Below are 15,516 nucleotides of genomic sequence, written 5' to 3'. Positions count from 1 at the left end.
ATAAAATTTTTGGATTGAATTTTTTGGAAAATCTGTGCCCCATTTCCGAACAATGTCGTGTTCCAGCAGGTAAGGACTAATGATCCTCCCGATTTCAAAAAAGTCGGTCTAAGATGGCAAAAAAGAAAAAGTAATTTGTGTAAAATTAATAAAATGATAGATTAGTTAGTATTATTAAAAATATTATATGACTTTTTAAACCATTTCTTCCCACTTGCTCCTTCCTGGTTAATTATGTTATATCCGGGTTCGATTAATTCTGTCTAAAATAGTCCACATACTCTTCCCTGTAACAAATCTTCATCCTCTGAGTGCATCTGCTTTTTATATGTCATTTCGGCGAACTTGTAGATCATGTATGACACGATGATCAACAATCCCAACAGAAAGAAGCCATTTGCTCCCTTAAATTAGGAAATTGGGTCACTTTGATGAGCAGTGTGTCCCGATGCTCGAATTTGCATTGACAGTTAGCACAGAATGAAGGTGAGACATATTTGAGAACATTTTCACAAAAACTATGCTTATAAAACATTAACAAACCAATTTGTAACATTCAGGTCTGTGCTGGTGTAATACATTGTGTGCATCGACATTTGTGTCATCGTTAGGCAAGCACACCGACAGCGCGTCTCCCCGGAAGACTGCACCTTTAACTGATTATGCCTGATACCATCCCTGCCTCCAACAGTGTGGCTGAAATGATCATGTTGAGCATGAATATTCGGAAATAATTCGAATAAACTTTATTTCAGTGTTTTTATTATACTGGATAATCATTGACCTATTTCATAGTTAATTAATACTTGATATAATTAACTAGTCTCCAATAAATTTTCGTTAATAATTTCAATCAGACAGATGCCGTCTAGTACAGCTTGTAAGATTAATTAATGGCACATTTATTAACTTTATGATTGATTACTTTTATGAATCATGTTTAAATTTAACCCAAAAACTACCGGAAGAAAAGTTAAACTAACTAGGTCAGGAGATTACGGCCTCCAATGAATTTACCCGCATGTTCCTTTAGCGATCCAACTGATCAAAGCCCGACATCACATCAGCAGGATTCACAAAAGGTATAAAGTCATACATAATTTTCAAAAGTGGTCAGCATCACATTATTGAGAAGAATATAGGATCGGACAACTGAGAATATGAAGATTATAAATAGGATATATGTAGTCTATCACATTATTAAGTCTGTGCAGCAAATAAATATTTTTTTCGTTTTTTATACATTGTTTTAAAATTTACTAATTTGATGTCGAGATAGGTGATTGAAAAGAAAAATCTTAAATTTTGAATTGCTTCTTGAAGTGTCACTTTTTTTTGTTTCTTAATAGTAATTAATGTGGAGAATTGTTACATAACCAACTTTTTCTAGCGAAGAAAGTGACAATCCTTAAACCGGGCGACAATAATTAAACCACCGAGTAATTGAAATTTATAATTCACGTTTATGTGACATTCAAAAGCTCAATAAACACTGTTTTAAAAGTCAGCTTTCGCCCAAGTTAAGATATAATTTATAAGATGAATTTTATTGGATAGAAAGAGACCCAATTGATTCACGCAATACTTAAAAATTAAGTAGGCCAAACAGATTCAACCCGTTTGAACTGAGTCTGTTCATACAACATACCCCTCTAATCCCACACGTGTACAATACCAGACGATCTTCTGAACCATCCTAGTCTCCTCTAATCCCACACGTGCACATATTAAAGTCATGTGCTTTTTTCACATTCACCCACATAAAGAGATCAACCTACTAAGTAGGAAAACAAGTTTGAATCTCAAAAAATTAACTTAAGGTGTCCAAAAAGAGTTGATTAAGCTTGGGTGGATAAGGAGCATGTATAAATACATTTATATTTAATAATTACGAGTAAACACTTAAACAGGAATTGATGCCGTTTTAATAAAAAAGAAGTAAATTTGCAAAAATTGCCATAATTTGCGTCTTTGCAAACAATATAAATACGGATATAAAATTCTGCGGATATAAAGTATAATTAATTTTAATTAATATGATGGAGATTAAAAACCAAAACTTATTCTAGCTTGTCTGATTTAGGCAGACTACAACCAGTTAATTCCGGACATTTTATTTTTAATTAAAATTGAACATTCACACTAATTGCTCTCGTTTATGAGGTCAGATTGCCATTCCAACTAACATAAAATATGATAAAATCTACTTTTTATTCGAATAAACCAAATACAAGTCACCCAATAAATGTTCTGAAGTGAATTCTTCCGACTTTAATCGTTCGTCTAGTTGACATATTTGATAGTCCACAGCCTTAATTTGTTCCTCTAATTGAGCAATTCTGTCAAATTTTTTCTGACGGCAACGTTTGGCCGCCAGTCTGTTTTGGTGTCGTCGGAATTCCTGTTTTTCGGTTTCGTTTAACATCTCAAATTTCTTTTTATTTCGTCGTATTTTATTGCATTTGGTTGTCTCCACCAGACTTTCCAAAGCAAAAGATTTGTATGAAGGGATTTCCGGCTTCATGTCGTAGATTTTTACGGAGTATTCGATTGGGGTATCCTGTAGGTTATAAAAATAAGGAGAATCAGTTTCCACGTAGTACCCGTTGTAAGACTGCTCAGAGTAGAGAATCGGATTATTAGAAGCAGTAAAAAAGGAATCTCCAGAACAAGTGTCTTCAATAGGTGGGTAATATTTGGAGTCCTCACAGTACTGCTCCCAACAATTTTGGTTCATCATTTCACGTTTTTGTGCCGTTTTTTATATTATTCATTCACGATTCTTTTCTTTCGCAATTCGATACTTTAAGAAAGAATTGGACTTGAGTTTCATATTATTTCAATTTAGGAAAATTAAACTGATATGTTAAAATATATTTAATAAAAATCAGTTTAAAGAAATAACACACTTTTATAACACAATTAAATAATGGGGCTGATTTTGATTACTAATTTCTTAATTCTGTCAACCATTTCTCTCTTCCACTTAAGGCATGAGGATTATGATTCCCTATTGAAAGACAAATCGCAGACAGTCATCATGTTTTACACTGAATGGTAGACCAACCACAACTCTTATAGGAGGTCTGGAAAGTCTATTTTGTACAAAAACGTTTTTAAAAAAGTCGAACAAACAGCCAAATCAGAATCACTTAATCTGAATCTATATTGGGTTTGTTTCTCTTAGTCTAATGTAGCACGACTGTACCAAGAACAACAGTCTCTGTGAGCTATTGCAGATAAAAATGTTCCCCGCCCTCGTATTTTTGAAAAATGGCAACATTATTGGACTCGACAACGAACCTTCAACTTTCGAAAAATCTCTAAATTGGATCAGAGGACACTATGAGCACTATTCTAAGCAAATTGCCACAGTTGAAGAGTACAAACATGTCCGCGAGTCCCCAAAACTCCGAGTTTTTGGTTCTTAATATGAAATGAATTTTTAGCATATTTATGTTCAGGAAATTCCTTGAAATTCGAATTTGACAACGTTGCATTTCAATTAGCCCAATTTGCACATTTCTATTGGTCAGAAAACCCGGAAGTGTGCGCCTTGTCAGAAAAAGATGGGTACGAATATTGATTCCAGTTTGGTAGACAAGTCGTTCTGTACAGAGGCATACACACTAATCAGTTTGATTCAAATTGGACGGGATTCTCTTTACTGACCAACGAAACTACGCTGGCGAATTGGATTGTGCATCAAATGTAGGCATGGTTTGGATTTTTTAGGTTGGGAACATGCGGGCACAGGACTGAAAAAAACAAGCAATTGTTCGTTCACCCATTTTTGGTTGCCTATTTTCAGATTGAGTCTGAAAATTTTGATTTAAACCAAAAAATTAACACGTTAAAATGCCAAATTACTTTTAGAATCCGTCAAGTAATGAAGCAACTCAATAAAAAAATTATGTGCGGGTTTTCTGACATGCGGGACTTTTCCACGGAAGTCAAGTCCTTTTATAACAACAGTACTCGTGTTGATACAGAATTTGTCGTGGCCATTTATTCCTCCTTCGACAAAAGATATTTATTTGAGGGCTCGGAGTTGACCACTGAAGCTCTCCTTTCTTTTGTCGAACAGTTCCATGCAGAGAAGCTCATTCCAAACATAAAATCTCAGCCGATTCCGGAAAAGAATGTTTTTCCGAACATTCAAGTGAGGGATTGACTAATTTTGAGGATGTGGTAGGATCTACATTTGACCAGGTCGTTAATCAAGACAAAGACGTCTTTATTGAGTTCTACACGACGGATGACTGCAATTACTGCAAATCAATGGACAAACAATTAGTCAAACTTGCAGAAATGGTACCGACTTATTACATTTCAGTTCAAAAATGAAAAATCGTTAGTTTTTGCCAGAATGGACGGATTTGAGAACTACGTGCCTCCTCAATTCCCGATTTACAAGTATTCATTTTGACGTGTTTGATAGATTTCCGACGTTTTATTACTCTCCAAAAAACAGCAAAAATCCGATTCTCTACGGCGTATTCTGTAGTTTGTTTATTCTAGTCGACTATTGACGAGGACACCGCCAATTTTTTGGTGGAATGGTCGACTGATGGAATAAACCAAGACTTTTTTGGAAAACTCACATCTCAAGAACTTTGATTTTTGGTAGCTAATTTGGGTTTGTTTAAATAAAGATTCTGTTGATGTATTCTGAATATTTTTCCACGATAAAACTTAAAGGAATTAGAAAGACTAGTTTATCTGGTCATTAGTTAGTATGAATATCGATATATTAGCCTGATTTCAACAATTTCCGCATATTTGGAGATTTAGAGATGCGGTTACATAGAACAGCAAATGAGTGCAGATCAATAAGACTGAGAATTAATTTTCTGAAAACTGAAACCGTCGTTAATGAGTCATAGGTTTCTCCGTGTTTCAAACAAACAGAATAGTAGTGTCGTTTTAAGGCTGGTACTGTGATGGGGACTTATTTCCACTTCATCCAGAGTTGGGCAGGGAGAATAATCACCCGTTCTCTTATAAGTTATGAATGAACATAAATTTAGCCCAAAACATTTTTTGGATAATTAATTTTAATTCTTTATATTTATTAATACTTAAATATATTATTAAGAAATTAATATCTCACACGTGAATAATTATTTTTTGTTGTTACTGTTCTTTATCAAATGGGACGAGTAATCTTAGCACAAAGGAAGGGCGCAGGATCTATATTCAAGGCGAGGACACACTTTAGGAAGGCCCCAGCAAAATTAAGACCCATCGACTACGCCGAAAAACACGGATATATAAAAGGAGTCGTGAAAGATATCATCCACGACCCTGGACGAGGGGCTCCCTTAGCCAAGGTCGAATTCAGAGATCTCAAGAAATACCGTCGACTGTCTCACCATTTCTCTGCCGTAGAAGGACTCTACACAGGCCAGCACATATACTGCGGAGTGAAGGGTTGACTAGTTTGGGTGACACACTTAGCCTCTCTGTCCATCGGGAATGTCCTGCCCATTGGAGCCATGCCTGAGGGGACCATTATTAGTTCATTGGAGGAAAAGTGTGGAGATCGAGGAAAGTTGTCACGTGCATCGGGAGGGTACAGCACAGTCATTTCCCACAACGTGGAGGCCCGGACTACTCGAATAAAACTCCCCTCTGGCATAAAAAAGACATTTCCGTCCACCAACCGAGCCGTGGTGGGGGTTGTGGCAGGAGGCGGACGTCTTGAGAAGCCCTTGTTGAAGGCAGGGAGGGCTTACTGGAAGTACAAGAGAAAACGCAAGTGTTGGCCCCGTGTGAGAGGAGTGGCAATGAATGTGAGAAAATGGTGGTTATTTGTAGCCGACGGAACACCCGTTTGGTGGTGGGAATCACCAGCACATTGGGAAGGCCTCCACGACTAGTCGTAATGCTCCTCCGGGACGGAAGGTTGGACTTATTGCTGCGAGGAGGACTGGACGTCTTCGCGGTGCCAGCAAGTCAAAATTGCTTGCTGCTATCAAGTCCAAATAATCTAATTTTGTTGGTTATTATTCTCTTTTCTGATTTGTTTTCACATTTAATTTACATTTGACTGTTTTGTTATACTGAATATTAATTTGCGAACTGACTAAGATTTATTAAGTTGACTCGATTAATCTCGTGTGCTTCACTTGTTTTAGAATTTTTTAAACTAGGGGTTGTGTGCTCTATTTTGACATTAGGGGTGCTGTCTTAAAGGACGATTTATAAATAAATAGAATTTAATAAGGTTATTTATACTTTTTTGTTGCATGACAGACTACAAGAAATGAAGGAACAATTATACTCTGAGTCCCGATTACGCTCAGCTCGTCCTCTTTTTTGGGCAGGCATTTTGAGAATTTGGTTTTTCTGCAAGTCATTGGAGATATCTTGATGGGCGACCCAGCAGGAAGTGGAGACTGAGTGTTGTTACATGCCTCCTCCGACTCGACATGTTCGAACATTTTTTGTGCACGAGTGACATCATCAGTGGTTATTTCATTCCCGTTCAACTTGTCCAATTGGGGAAGCACAGCAATCATGTGTGGCCCGCAGTTGAACTTACGCGTGATCTTAGGAATGACTAATCTCACCACTACTGGGTTGCTTGATATGGAGAGTTCTCTCAGGAAAGTGAGGGCTGAGATTTTCTCGATTTCGTCCAAGTTCTGCAAAAAAGGACACTCAGCTAACCTGAATTCTGTTCGATTCCAACATAAGATATTCCAATTTCATCATTGAATGGAGGAATGTTGTCGACTTGAGTTTGTTGTTGGACAGATTGGCGTGGAACAGGGACGGGAAAGTCGACTTTGTGGTGATTTTCTCAAGTTTATTCGAACTCACGTCGATTACTCCCAGTCGAGGAAAGGGTTCTTTAAAGTCGAGGTTTGTGAGTTGGTTTGCTTATATTTATAACACAATTTCTTACAAGAAATATTGAGAACAACCACATTGGGCATTCTCTCCAACTCCACCCTTCCAATATCCCTAATAAGGTTGTGACTGAGGGTGAGGATTTCCAGATTTGTGAACAAGTCCGAGTCCTTTAGAGTGGGGACTGGTGGTTGCAGACTCTCGATTTTATTGCAGTTCAAATTCAGGGCCTATCACATGAGAACAGACAGTCACTCTCAAATGATTGAAGTGCACAAATATGTCAAAATGTTTCAAATCATTGTGCGACAAGTCAATACTGCGGGTGTGATTAAAATGTCTACTTTTTGAGGTTATTCAAGGTCTGGGTGATTTCCAAGTGCACTCGTTTTATTTTTTGGTAGTTCAGAGTAAACAATGTTTTAGAAATCTCACATTCAGGCTTGTTTGTGAGTTTTATAAGCATTTGGTCGTCCAGGAGGCCGTCGTAGGTGTTTTTTGCTTCTATGAGAAGCCCAGTTGTCTATTTATGTGAGGAGTGGAGTACAATTTTGATCGAATTGACATACAGGAGAGTGGGAATGTTGTAAATTATGAAGTTTACTGGGTCGTGAGACATTGCATTCTCTCGTAGATCAATTATGTATAATTCTGCCAATTTCTTCATTTTAGTTATTTAATATACTTTAAAATAATATATTTCTTTAACATTATATATCTGGTTGGCCTTTAAATAAAGTTCTGATAAATTTTTTAGTGCAGAGAGAGGGTAAAATTTGTCCAATTTGTTATGTGATGCGTCAAAATAATAGAGTTTATCACTATTTAGATTATCCGGCAATGTAAGAATCCGGTTATGAGATATATCCACATAATTCAGATTGGGAAGACTACTCATCCAGTCCACATTTGTCAATATATTATTCGATAAAATTAGTTCCTCGAGTAGCACACAGTTCTCGATGCCCTTAGACTGACCACCACATCACTCACTTTAATCTCATTAATGTTATTATACTGCATTGAAAGCCACCTAACATTCCTCAGTGCAGATATATCAATTGATCCTGTTATGTTAGCGTGTGTAGCCATCAGAGTAGTGATCTAACAATTCCCAGTTGGAGACTACCAGTCCAAGGTTGTGTCCTTTACTGGACGATATCAGCTGAGAACAGACTGTCCTGGGACTGAGAGTGGGTTGTAGTTCTGCTGTGTTGCTTGTTTGGCACAGTCCCTGAAATGTGGTCAGTCTAGCAACCAGTTTGATGTATGTTTGTATGCTGGTGTTTATGGGTGTTCTCAGCACTCCACTTACATCTGTATTGTTGAGTGACACAAGTTTGGGTAGTTTAGAGAGAATCAATGTCCTGTTCAGATTCCTCTCAAATAAGTTAAATCTCAAGTCCAATTGTGCAATATTCGAGAAATAAGTGGCCAAAATGTCGACACAGAGTGGGAGATCTGACAACATATTCGAATGGATTATCAGTGTTTGTAGACGGTGGTTAGTCTGCAAGTGTCTCGACTAGTCAACCTGCTTCACTTCTATATCTCTAATATTATTATCCGACACGTCCAGATAGCTCAAATTGACGAGTTCGTCTAAACCCAAAAGACTTGTCAAATTTGTGTGTGAAAGATCGAGTTTGACAATGTCGCCTCCTCTAAAGTCCTTCAACGACAGTCCTTGTATTCCATGGACGTTGACATGAGGCCTGTCTTCATTTAGGAACCTTAGACATGAAAAATAGAATTACTTTTTGTCAACTTTTTTGTTGAGTAGTGCCTTTAGGGTCTCTGAGGAGACTTTTATTGGACTAAAGTTGGTAAGTTTGTTTAATTTAATTTCAAAATCCCAGCAAGAAATGTCCCATTTTGAGTCCTTTGATTAAAAAAAGGAATTTGACCTTTAAAAGTACGAATTCTACGTCAACCAGGAAAACAGGACGCAGCAAGTCATTTGATTTGAATTTATATCGGGAAAAGTGTCCACTACACTCATCACACTCCTCACTCTTGTTCACAAACAATCTACGACTATTACGTAACATTACTTTATGTCAGCCTTCGATTCAACGTTGGAATGGCCAATATAACACTCCACCAGTAATAGACTCACTAAAACTAATCAATTAGCAGTTTACGACCATATTTTCTGTCGTGACGAATAGGCAGACTGATTCCCTGTTTGTGTAATAAGTAGTTTAGCGAGTTGGTGAATTCAGGGGTGTCCTGTCATGTGACAGACACATCAAACCATAACATTGAGGACTATATTAAATGAACAACAAAGCAAAGTAGTCCACTCTCTGTTGGCCTGTCAATCACCGAATGTGATACGAATGGGGAATGGTCTCTTCTGCACGCCGTTGCCTTATACTTTGTAATCTGTGAATACGCAGTCGAGCAATGCCCATGTCGCGTAACTGTCTATTGCACACAAATGTTTTCAACAGTTCTGCACATTCCGTAAACCTGTGAAATGAATCCAGTCGATGCTCACGAGGAATCGTCCGGACTCACTTCGAGGACAGTCAAGTCTCCACACATTTCGAACTCGACTTGTTTAATCTGTCGATCAAAAAATTGATTTCGTTCAATTCGACGGAGAGTGTTTGTGTACATTTTGTCAGCTCTGAATAGACATGATAAGAATACTGGGAAATATCACTTTCGACATTTACAAGTCGCTTCTCCAGTTCCCTCAACTCACATTTGTCCCCCTCGGTAACTTAATGAGGGACTCTAACCTCGGACAAGCGAGTGTATTCAGAACTGTCCACTCCATACATTCCACAAGCAGTCAGACTTCGGTTGATCTAAAAATGGAATAACAGCAAATGACTGTTTTAATCATCCTTGTCAGCTCCTTGTGGTGATCTTCCAATTCCTCGACGTAGTTATCAAACTTGGCATCAAACTTGGCTTTCCTTTCCCGTGTGAGGTCGTTGAACAATTCGAATCTGTAAAGCATGTGCTTTTTTGTGAAATAGTCCTGCAATTACATTTTGAACCAAACCCGACTTTGCCTGAACATTTCCTCAGTCAGGATGACGTCGTCCAACTCGACGAGGGTGGGCAGGAGGTGAAGCAGAATATTCAAATAATTGCTGTTGTCCACGAGAGGGTTATTGGAATACAATTTTTGATTGAAAACGAGGGACTTGAGCGACTTGAGTTGTTGTAACTTTTGTACTTCCTAATCACGTGGAGTGACATTCACTACAGAAAACGAAGAGAGTTGATTCCCTGCCAAATTGAGGTCTTGTAGATTTGTCAATTTGCCCAATGAATTGCCTGATTGTACTACAAACGAGAACTACTAGTCGTTGAGATTTGATTGCCTGCAATGTTGAGAACTCGTAGGTTGCCACAGTCGTCCAATCCCTCGAATGACACGCCCAATTTACCTCAATTAACTTTATTTGGTTGTTACTGAGCCACAATACTTCCAGAGCACACATTTTGTCCAAATTATCAATCACCGTGATTTGATTGTCGAATAGGTAAAGGTGTCTCAAATGTGTGCACGATTGGAGAGGAATGACACTCTTTATTAATAAATGGAAATAATACTGTCAACTCACACTCGCACACCCACAATTCTCCCAGACTGGTCAGTTTGCTCAGTTCGGAAGGGTTTGATATATTGCAGGCAATTATTTTTAGTTTGTTTAGGTTTTTCAGTGGGGTCAAGGACCGACAGTCGAATTTAAGGCCAAAGAACAAGAACAGTTCTTCAATCGACTTCCAATCGTTCTTCTGCTTGACTATGTCGACATTAATCCCGCTTGAAGAACACTGACAGTCAGCTGACCAACCAACCAATTCGCCAAGGTCCTTCAGAAGGTTGCAGTCCATGAGTGCTTTCTCTGACATGTTCTAACCACAGCCTCCTAAACAATTTCCTTGGAAACAGCAACAGTTGGCTAAAGTTATGGACTTGGTAAATTGTGGGAATAAAACAAGGCTAGATTATGCGAACTCTTATTCATCAACGATTTAAATAAACAAGGGTGTATTTAAATCGCAAGATTGTTGGACTTGTGTTTCTTTCAAGAGTGAGTTGATATTTTTGCACTTTTTCAAAAGGTTGCATCACTTAAATAATCATTTTGTGGAACTAATATACGTCGACGACATCGGTTTTGTATTTGAGGATGTGGAGGAGATCCCTGAAGATCAATTCGGAAGAGACGAACTTAACTTTGATTCAGCGGCTGTCGACTGGGAACGAGAAGTGGAGGTTTACTAAAAGGCTCGGACGATGCTGAGGACATTGACCGCAGAAAAATGTTGGCGTCATGTGCACTAAGAAAGATGTGGAGTATCTGGACACACAGAAAACTTATCTCTCTAAATCTTCGGACACGTCTGTATGATGCGTTCGTACTATCAATCCTATTATACAACTCGGGAACATGGGGAACATCGAAAACGGATTTTGACAGACTAGACGCTTTTCTCACGGAATTGGATTTCGGGGTCGGCCAAGACGCATGCTTCCTTCTGCCTGAGGAATTGACGACCGACTTAAAACTGGTGACAATCTTAGAGACATTTCCAAACATGGCTGGATGGAAAAAACTGACTGGAAGGATAGTTGAAAGTACGGCATGTGCGAAACCTTAGGCACTTACTAACTAACTTTCAAAAGCAAGTGGAATTACAATCGCAAATGTGTTGCCTCTAAATAGCAATTCTAGACAAAGAGAACATTAAAAAGAACTATTTGCAAAATAATTGTAAATCACTACATTCTGTACTCCTCCAAGCACTATACTGTCCTCTGTACTACCATCTGCTACTGACCATGCTATAAAGACAACTAAGGGAGGTATGGTGACTGACCCTGATAGGGAATTAAATGGATTGGGAACAATCTCCCTTTTTTAAATGAATAAATATCACAAATTAATTAAGTCTAATGTGGATTGATAATTATAATAAATTATTCTCCGCGTTTTGTTTTCGTGCTATGCCATCTGATAACAGGAGAAAGGGGAATAAAAAAAAACCTGAGCCGAAAATTGTAAAAAGTAACTTTTATGTATAAAACACACAAAGCTGTGGTATTAGAGAACAAGAATGACCCCGAACAGGCATACAGGTCGTGTACTGGGGTACTATCCTCACAGGGCGATTCCCGTGATGTCCACATCGACGGAGTAAGCCTCATCTACCACGGAACTGAACTTCTCATGGACACCTCGATTGAGCTCAACTACGGACAGAGATATGGCCTGATTGGAGTAATGGCTGTGGTATTACCCAATGCCTGTCATATTAAGGCAAGTCCACCCTGCTGAGTGCCCTTGCTGCCCGTGATCTCCCCATTCCTCCTGAAATCGACATTTATCATTTACACAAGGAAATGGATTCCACAGAGGAGTCTGTCATTGACTGTGTAATCAACGTGGACTCCGAACGTGCCATTTTTGAGGAACAGAGCGTCCAGTTGGCGGTCTCCGACAGTCCCGAGTCCCATGAACTCCTCATGTCAATCTACGACCGACTCGACCTGATCGATCCTGACAAAATCCGTCCAAAGGCAGCCAAAATTCTGTTCGGTCTTGGATTTACAAACGAAATGCAGCAGCGTCCTCTCAACTCGTTTTCCGGTGGGTGGCGGATGAGGGTCTCCCTTGCCCGAGCTCTTCTAATTCGTCCTCTCCTACTCCTATTGGACGAGCCGACCAATCATTTGGACCTCGAGTCGTGTGTTTGGCTGGAAAGGGAACTCCAATCGTAGTCTTTGTGACTAAATGCAGTTTCCAGGGCATTCTGGTGGTGGTCTCCCACTCGCAGGATTTCCTGAATGGAGTCTGCACACGAGTGTTGTTGATGTTCAAAAAGAAGCTGCATTTGTTCACTGTGAGTGGTGGCGAGTGATTTAAGGGGAATTATGACTCGTATGTGACCATTCGGGCCAACATGGAGGAGAATCAGCAGAAGAGACAGCAGTGGGAGCAGGGGAAGATGCAGCACCTCAAGAACTACGTTGCACGATTCGGACATGGGACTGCCAAATTGGCTCGACAGGCCAAAAGTAGGGAGAAGCAAATGAATCGGATGATGGAGAGGACGAGTACTGCCATGTTGGCCAGTGGGGCTGAGAAGGCTCCTGCGTTCACATTTTTTGGGTGTTCGGATATTCCGCCTCCTGTGATTATGATTCAGAACGTGTCCTTCAGTTATAGTGGGCAGGAGCCTTTCGTTTTCCGTAATTTGGAGTTTGGGATTGACTTGGACACTCGATTGGCACTTGTGGGCAGAAATGGGGCCGGAAAGTCCACTTTTCTCAAACTGATATGCGACGAGGTGTTTTGTGTGTTTTATGGTTAAGTTGGTGCCCACGGAAGGGGCAATTAGGCGGAATGCCCACCTCAAGTTTGGGAGATATCATCAGCACTTGCAGGACATTCTTGACTTGGATATGTCCGCCCTCAATTGGATGATGAAGCAGTTTCCCCAAGTCAAGGAAATTGAGGACATGAGGAAGATAATTGGCCGGTATGGTCTGTCGGGACAGCAACAAGTCTGTGTGATGAGGAATTTGAGTGACGGGCAGCGCTGTCGTGTCACCTTCGCTTGGTTGGCTTGGCAGAGACCGCACATTCTCCTGCTGGACGAGCCGACGAATCATTTGGACATGGAGACTATCGATGCTCTTGCTGATGCCCTTGTTGATTTCCCTGGAGGGGTTATTCTGGTGTCCCACGACTTCAGGCTTATCTCTCAGGTGGCTGAGGATATTTGGATATGTCGAAAGGGCTCTGTCGATGTGTGGGATGGCACTATTGATGACTATAAACAGCTCGTTCTCAAAGACTTTGTTGAAAAATCTTTATAATAGTTCGTATTTTATTATTTTGGTTCTTATTAATAAATGTGTGTGTTTACTGAGTCTTTAATAACCCTTTCTGCTTATTTGGGATTAAAAAAATATTTTTTAAGGTTTTTTTCCAAAATAAGATTGACAAATAAAATTGATTTTTAATTTCATTTTACGATGGGAACTGTTTATTTAACCAATCAGCGTTTTTAATATTTCATCAGGTCAACATGGGCGCTCTAATGGAGTTATCAGATCTGTATCTACAGAGGAATTGTTCCTCAATAGTCCCTCGGGGTAACACTCTTAGGCGGCCATGACTAGAAAGCAGGCAGATCCAAAAGGATCACACCATTTCCAGTCCAAAGCGTCAGAATAAAATAAATATTCTCCAATTGAACGGAATCCAAAACAAATTCATGGAGTTCAAACACTTTATTATCTCAAACAACATCGATATTGCCTTAATAAAAGAAAACAAATTAAATGAAAAACATAAAACGCCAAAAATTCCAGATTATTCGACTATACGACTTGACAGATCGAAAATAAATTTCCGGAAGATTTTTCTAGGAAAGCAAAAAATAGACTTATAAAAAAGATCGAGAATTTTACAAAAATCAATGAAAGGTACTCTAGATTTACGATTAATGCGCAGATTGTATCTCAAATATTTACACGGAGGAGTAAATAAGATTGAATATGAGTTTCGACAAAGATACTTCATTGTTAAAAATGACATAATCAGAAAAGTCATTCGAAATTGTGAAGTATGTAAATTTGCCTGTCCATTGAAAGTTTTAATTCTTTTTAATTTTTAATGTAGGTTGGTGATATGAATCATCATATTTTTGTTTCGAAAGAAGCGAAGACATATCCCATGGGGAACATAAGGAAATATAACCCGAACTACACCAAGGAAATACCAGATTTAATGAAAACTCGTGACAACCTCAAACAAAATACGTCTCGGTCAGGAATCACGGATAATGCCACTCGACTAAGGGAACTAAAAAAGAAGATATCTAACAAACTCAAGGAAAGGAAAAAAGAAAACTGGCGTTAGTTCACCAATACTACAAAACAAAAACACTCTTCAAAACAATAAACAGAATCGTTAACTCCAACGATGGAGAAACCATGAGTCTATAAAATCCAAAAATGGTATACTCACTAACAAAGAACATGCCGATCTGTTGATGAAACACTTCAAGAACATCAGCAACCGCAAACGAGACTGTCACTCACACAAATTACGAGTACAAAATATCCCTTTGACCACAATCCCAATCCATTCACCCAAGAAGAAGTAAAAAACGTAATTTACAATCTCAAACAATCCCATGCAACTGGACCCGACAACATTAGCAGTTTCCACCTTAAAGGTCTGGGTGATCATTGATTAAAATATCTCATATCGATACTAAATGAATCTTTTAGCAACAACACCATCCCGAGAATATGGAAAATTGGGAAATTGTCACGAAATTAAAACTACATAAACCAGCTGCCGACCCATCATCATACAGACCAATCACACTTTTGTGCACCTCCTCAAAAATAATGGAACGTCTAATTTTAAACAGAATATCTCATAAACTTCCAATTAGCAAAACGCAAAATGGCTTCAGACAATATCATTTGACGACAACTTTACTCACAAATATTACAAACAATATCAAACGGATTCAAGAAAAAACCCTCTCCTTCGGACAATATTAATCACTCTGGATCTAAGCAAAGCTTTTGAATCCATTCCGCGATTCACACTAATAAACAAAATCATCAACACAAATATCGATAATAACTCAAAACGATGGATA

At 38.8% G+C, this 15,516-nt stretch overlaps 2 protein-coding genes and 1 pseudogene across 2 annotated transcripts; 2 read left to right on the top strand and 1 right to left on the bottom strand.

Annotated features, from left to right (window-relative positions):
• Positions 1–2,203: 2,203 nt before the first annotated feature.
• LOC115228390 (transcription factor jun-1-like) lies at positions 2,204–2,740 on the bottom strand. The gene has a single exon (XM_029798985.1). The coding sequence runs from the start codon at positions 2,738–2,740 to the stop codon at positions 2,204–2,206; it is 537 nt and encodes a 178-aa protein (XP_029654845.1).
• An 8,687-nt stretch (positions 2,741–11,427) lies between these two features.
• Positions 11,428–13,203, top strand: LOC115228389 (annotated as a pseudogene).
• An 18-nt stretch (positions 13,204–13,221) lies between these two features.
• LOC115228388 (ATP-binding cassette sub-family F member 2-like) lies at positions 13,222–13,711 on the top strand. The gene has a single exon (XM_036498923.1). It carries the CDS (start codon positions 13,295–13,297, stop codon positions 13,709–13,711), a length of 417 nt encoding a protein of 138 aa, XP_036354816.1. The 5' UTR covers positions 13,222–13,294.
• Positions 13,712–15,516: the final 1,805 nt, after the last annotated feature.

This window comes from Octopus sinensis, unplaced genomic scaffold (genome assembly GCF_006345805.1).
Source record: "Octopus sinensis unplaced genomic scaffold, ASM634580v1 Contig10384, whole genome shotgun sequence".
NCBI classification, from domain to species: Eukaryota; Metazoa; Mollusca; class Cephalopoda; order Octopoda; family Octopodidae; genus Octopus; species Octopus sinensis.
Note: the sequence above shows the minus strand (reverse complement) of the source record. Positions and strands in the feature narration are given on the sequence as shown.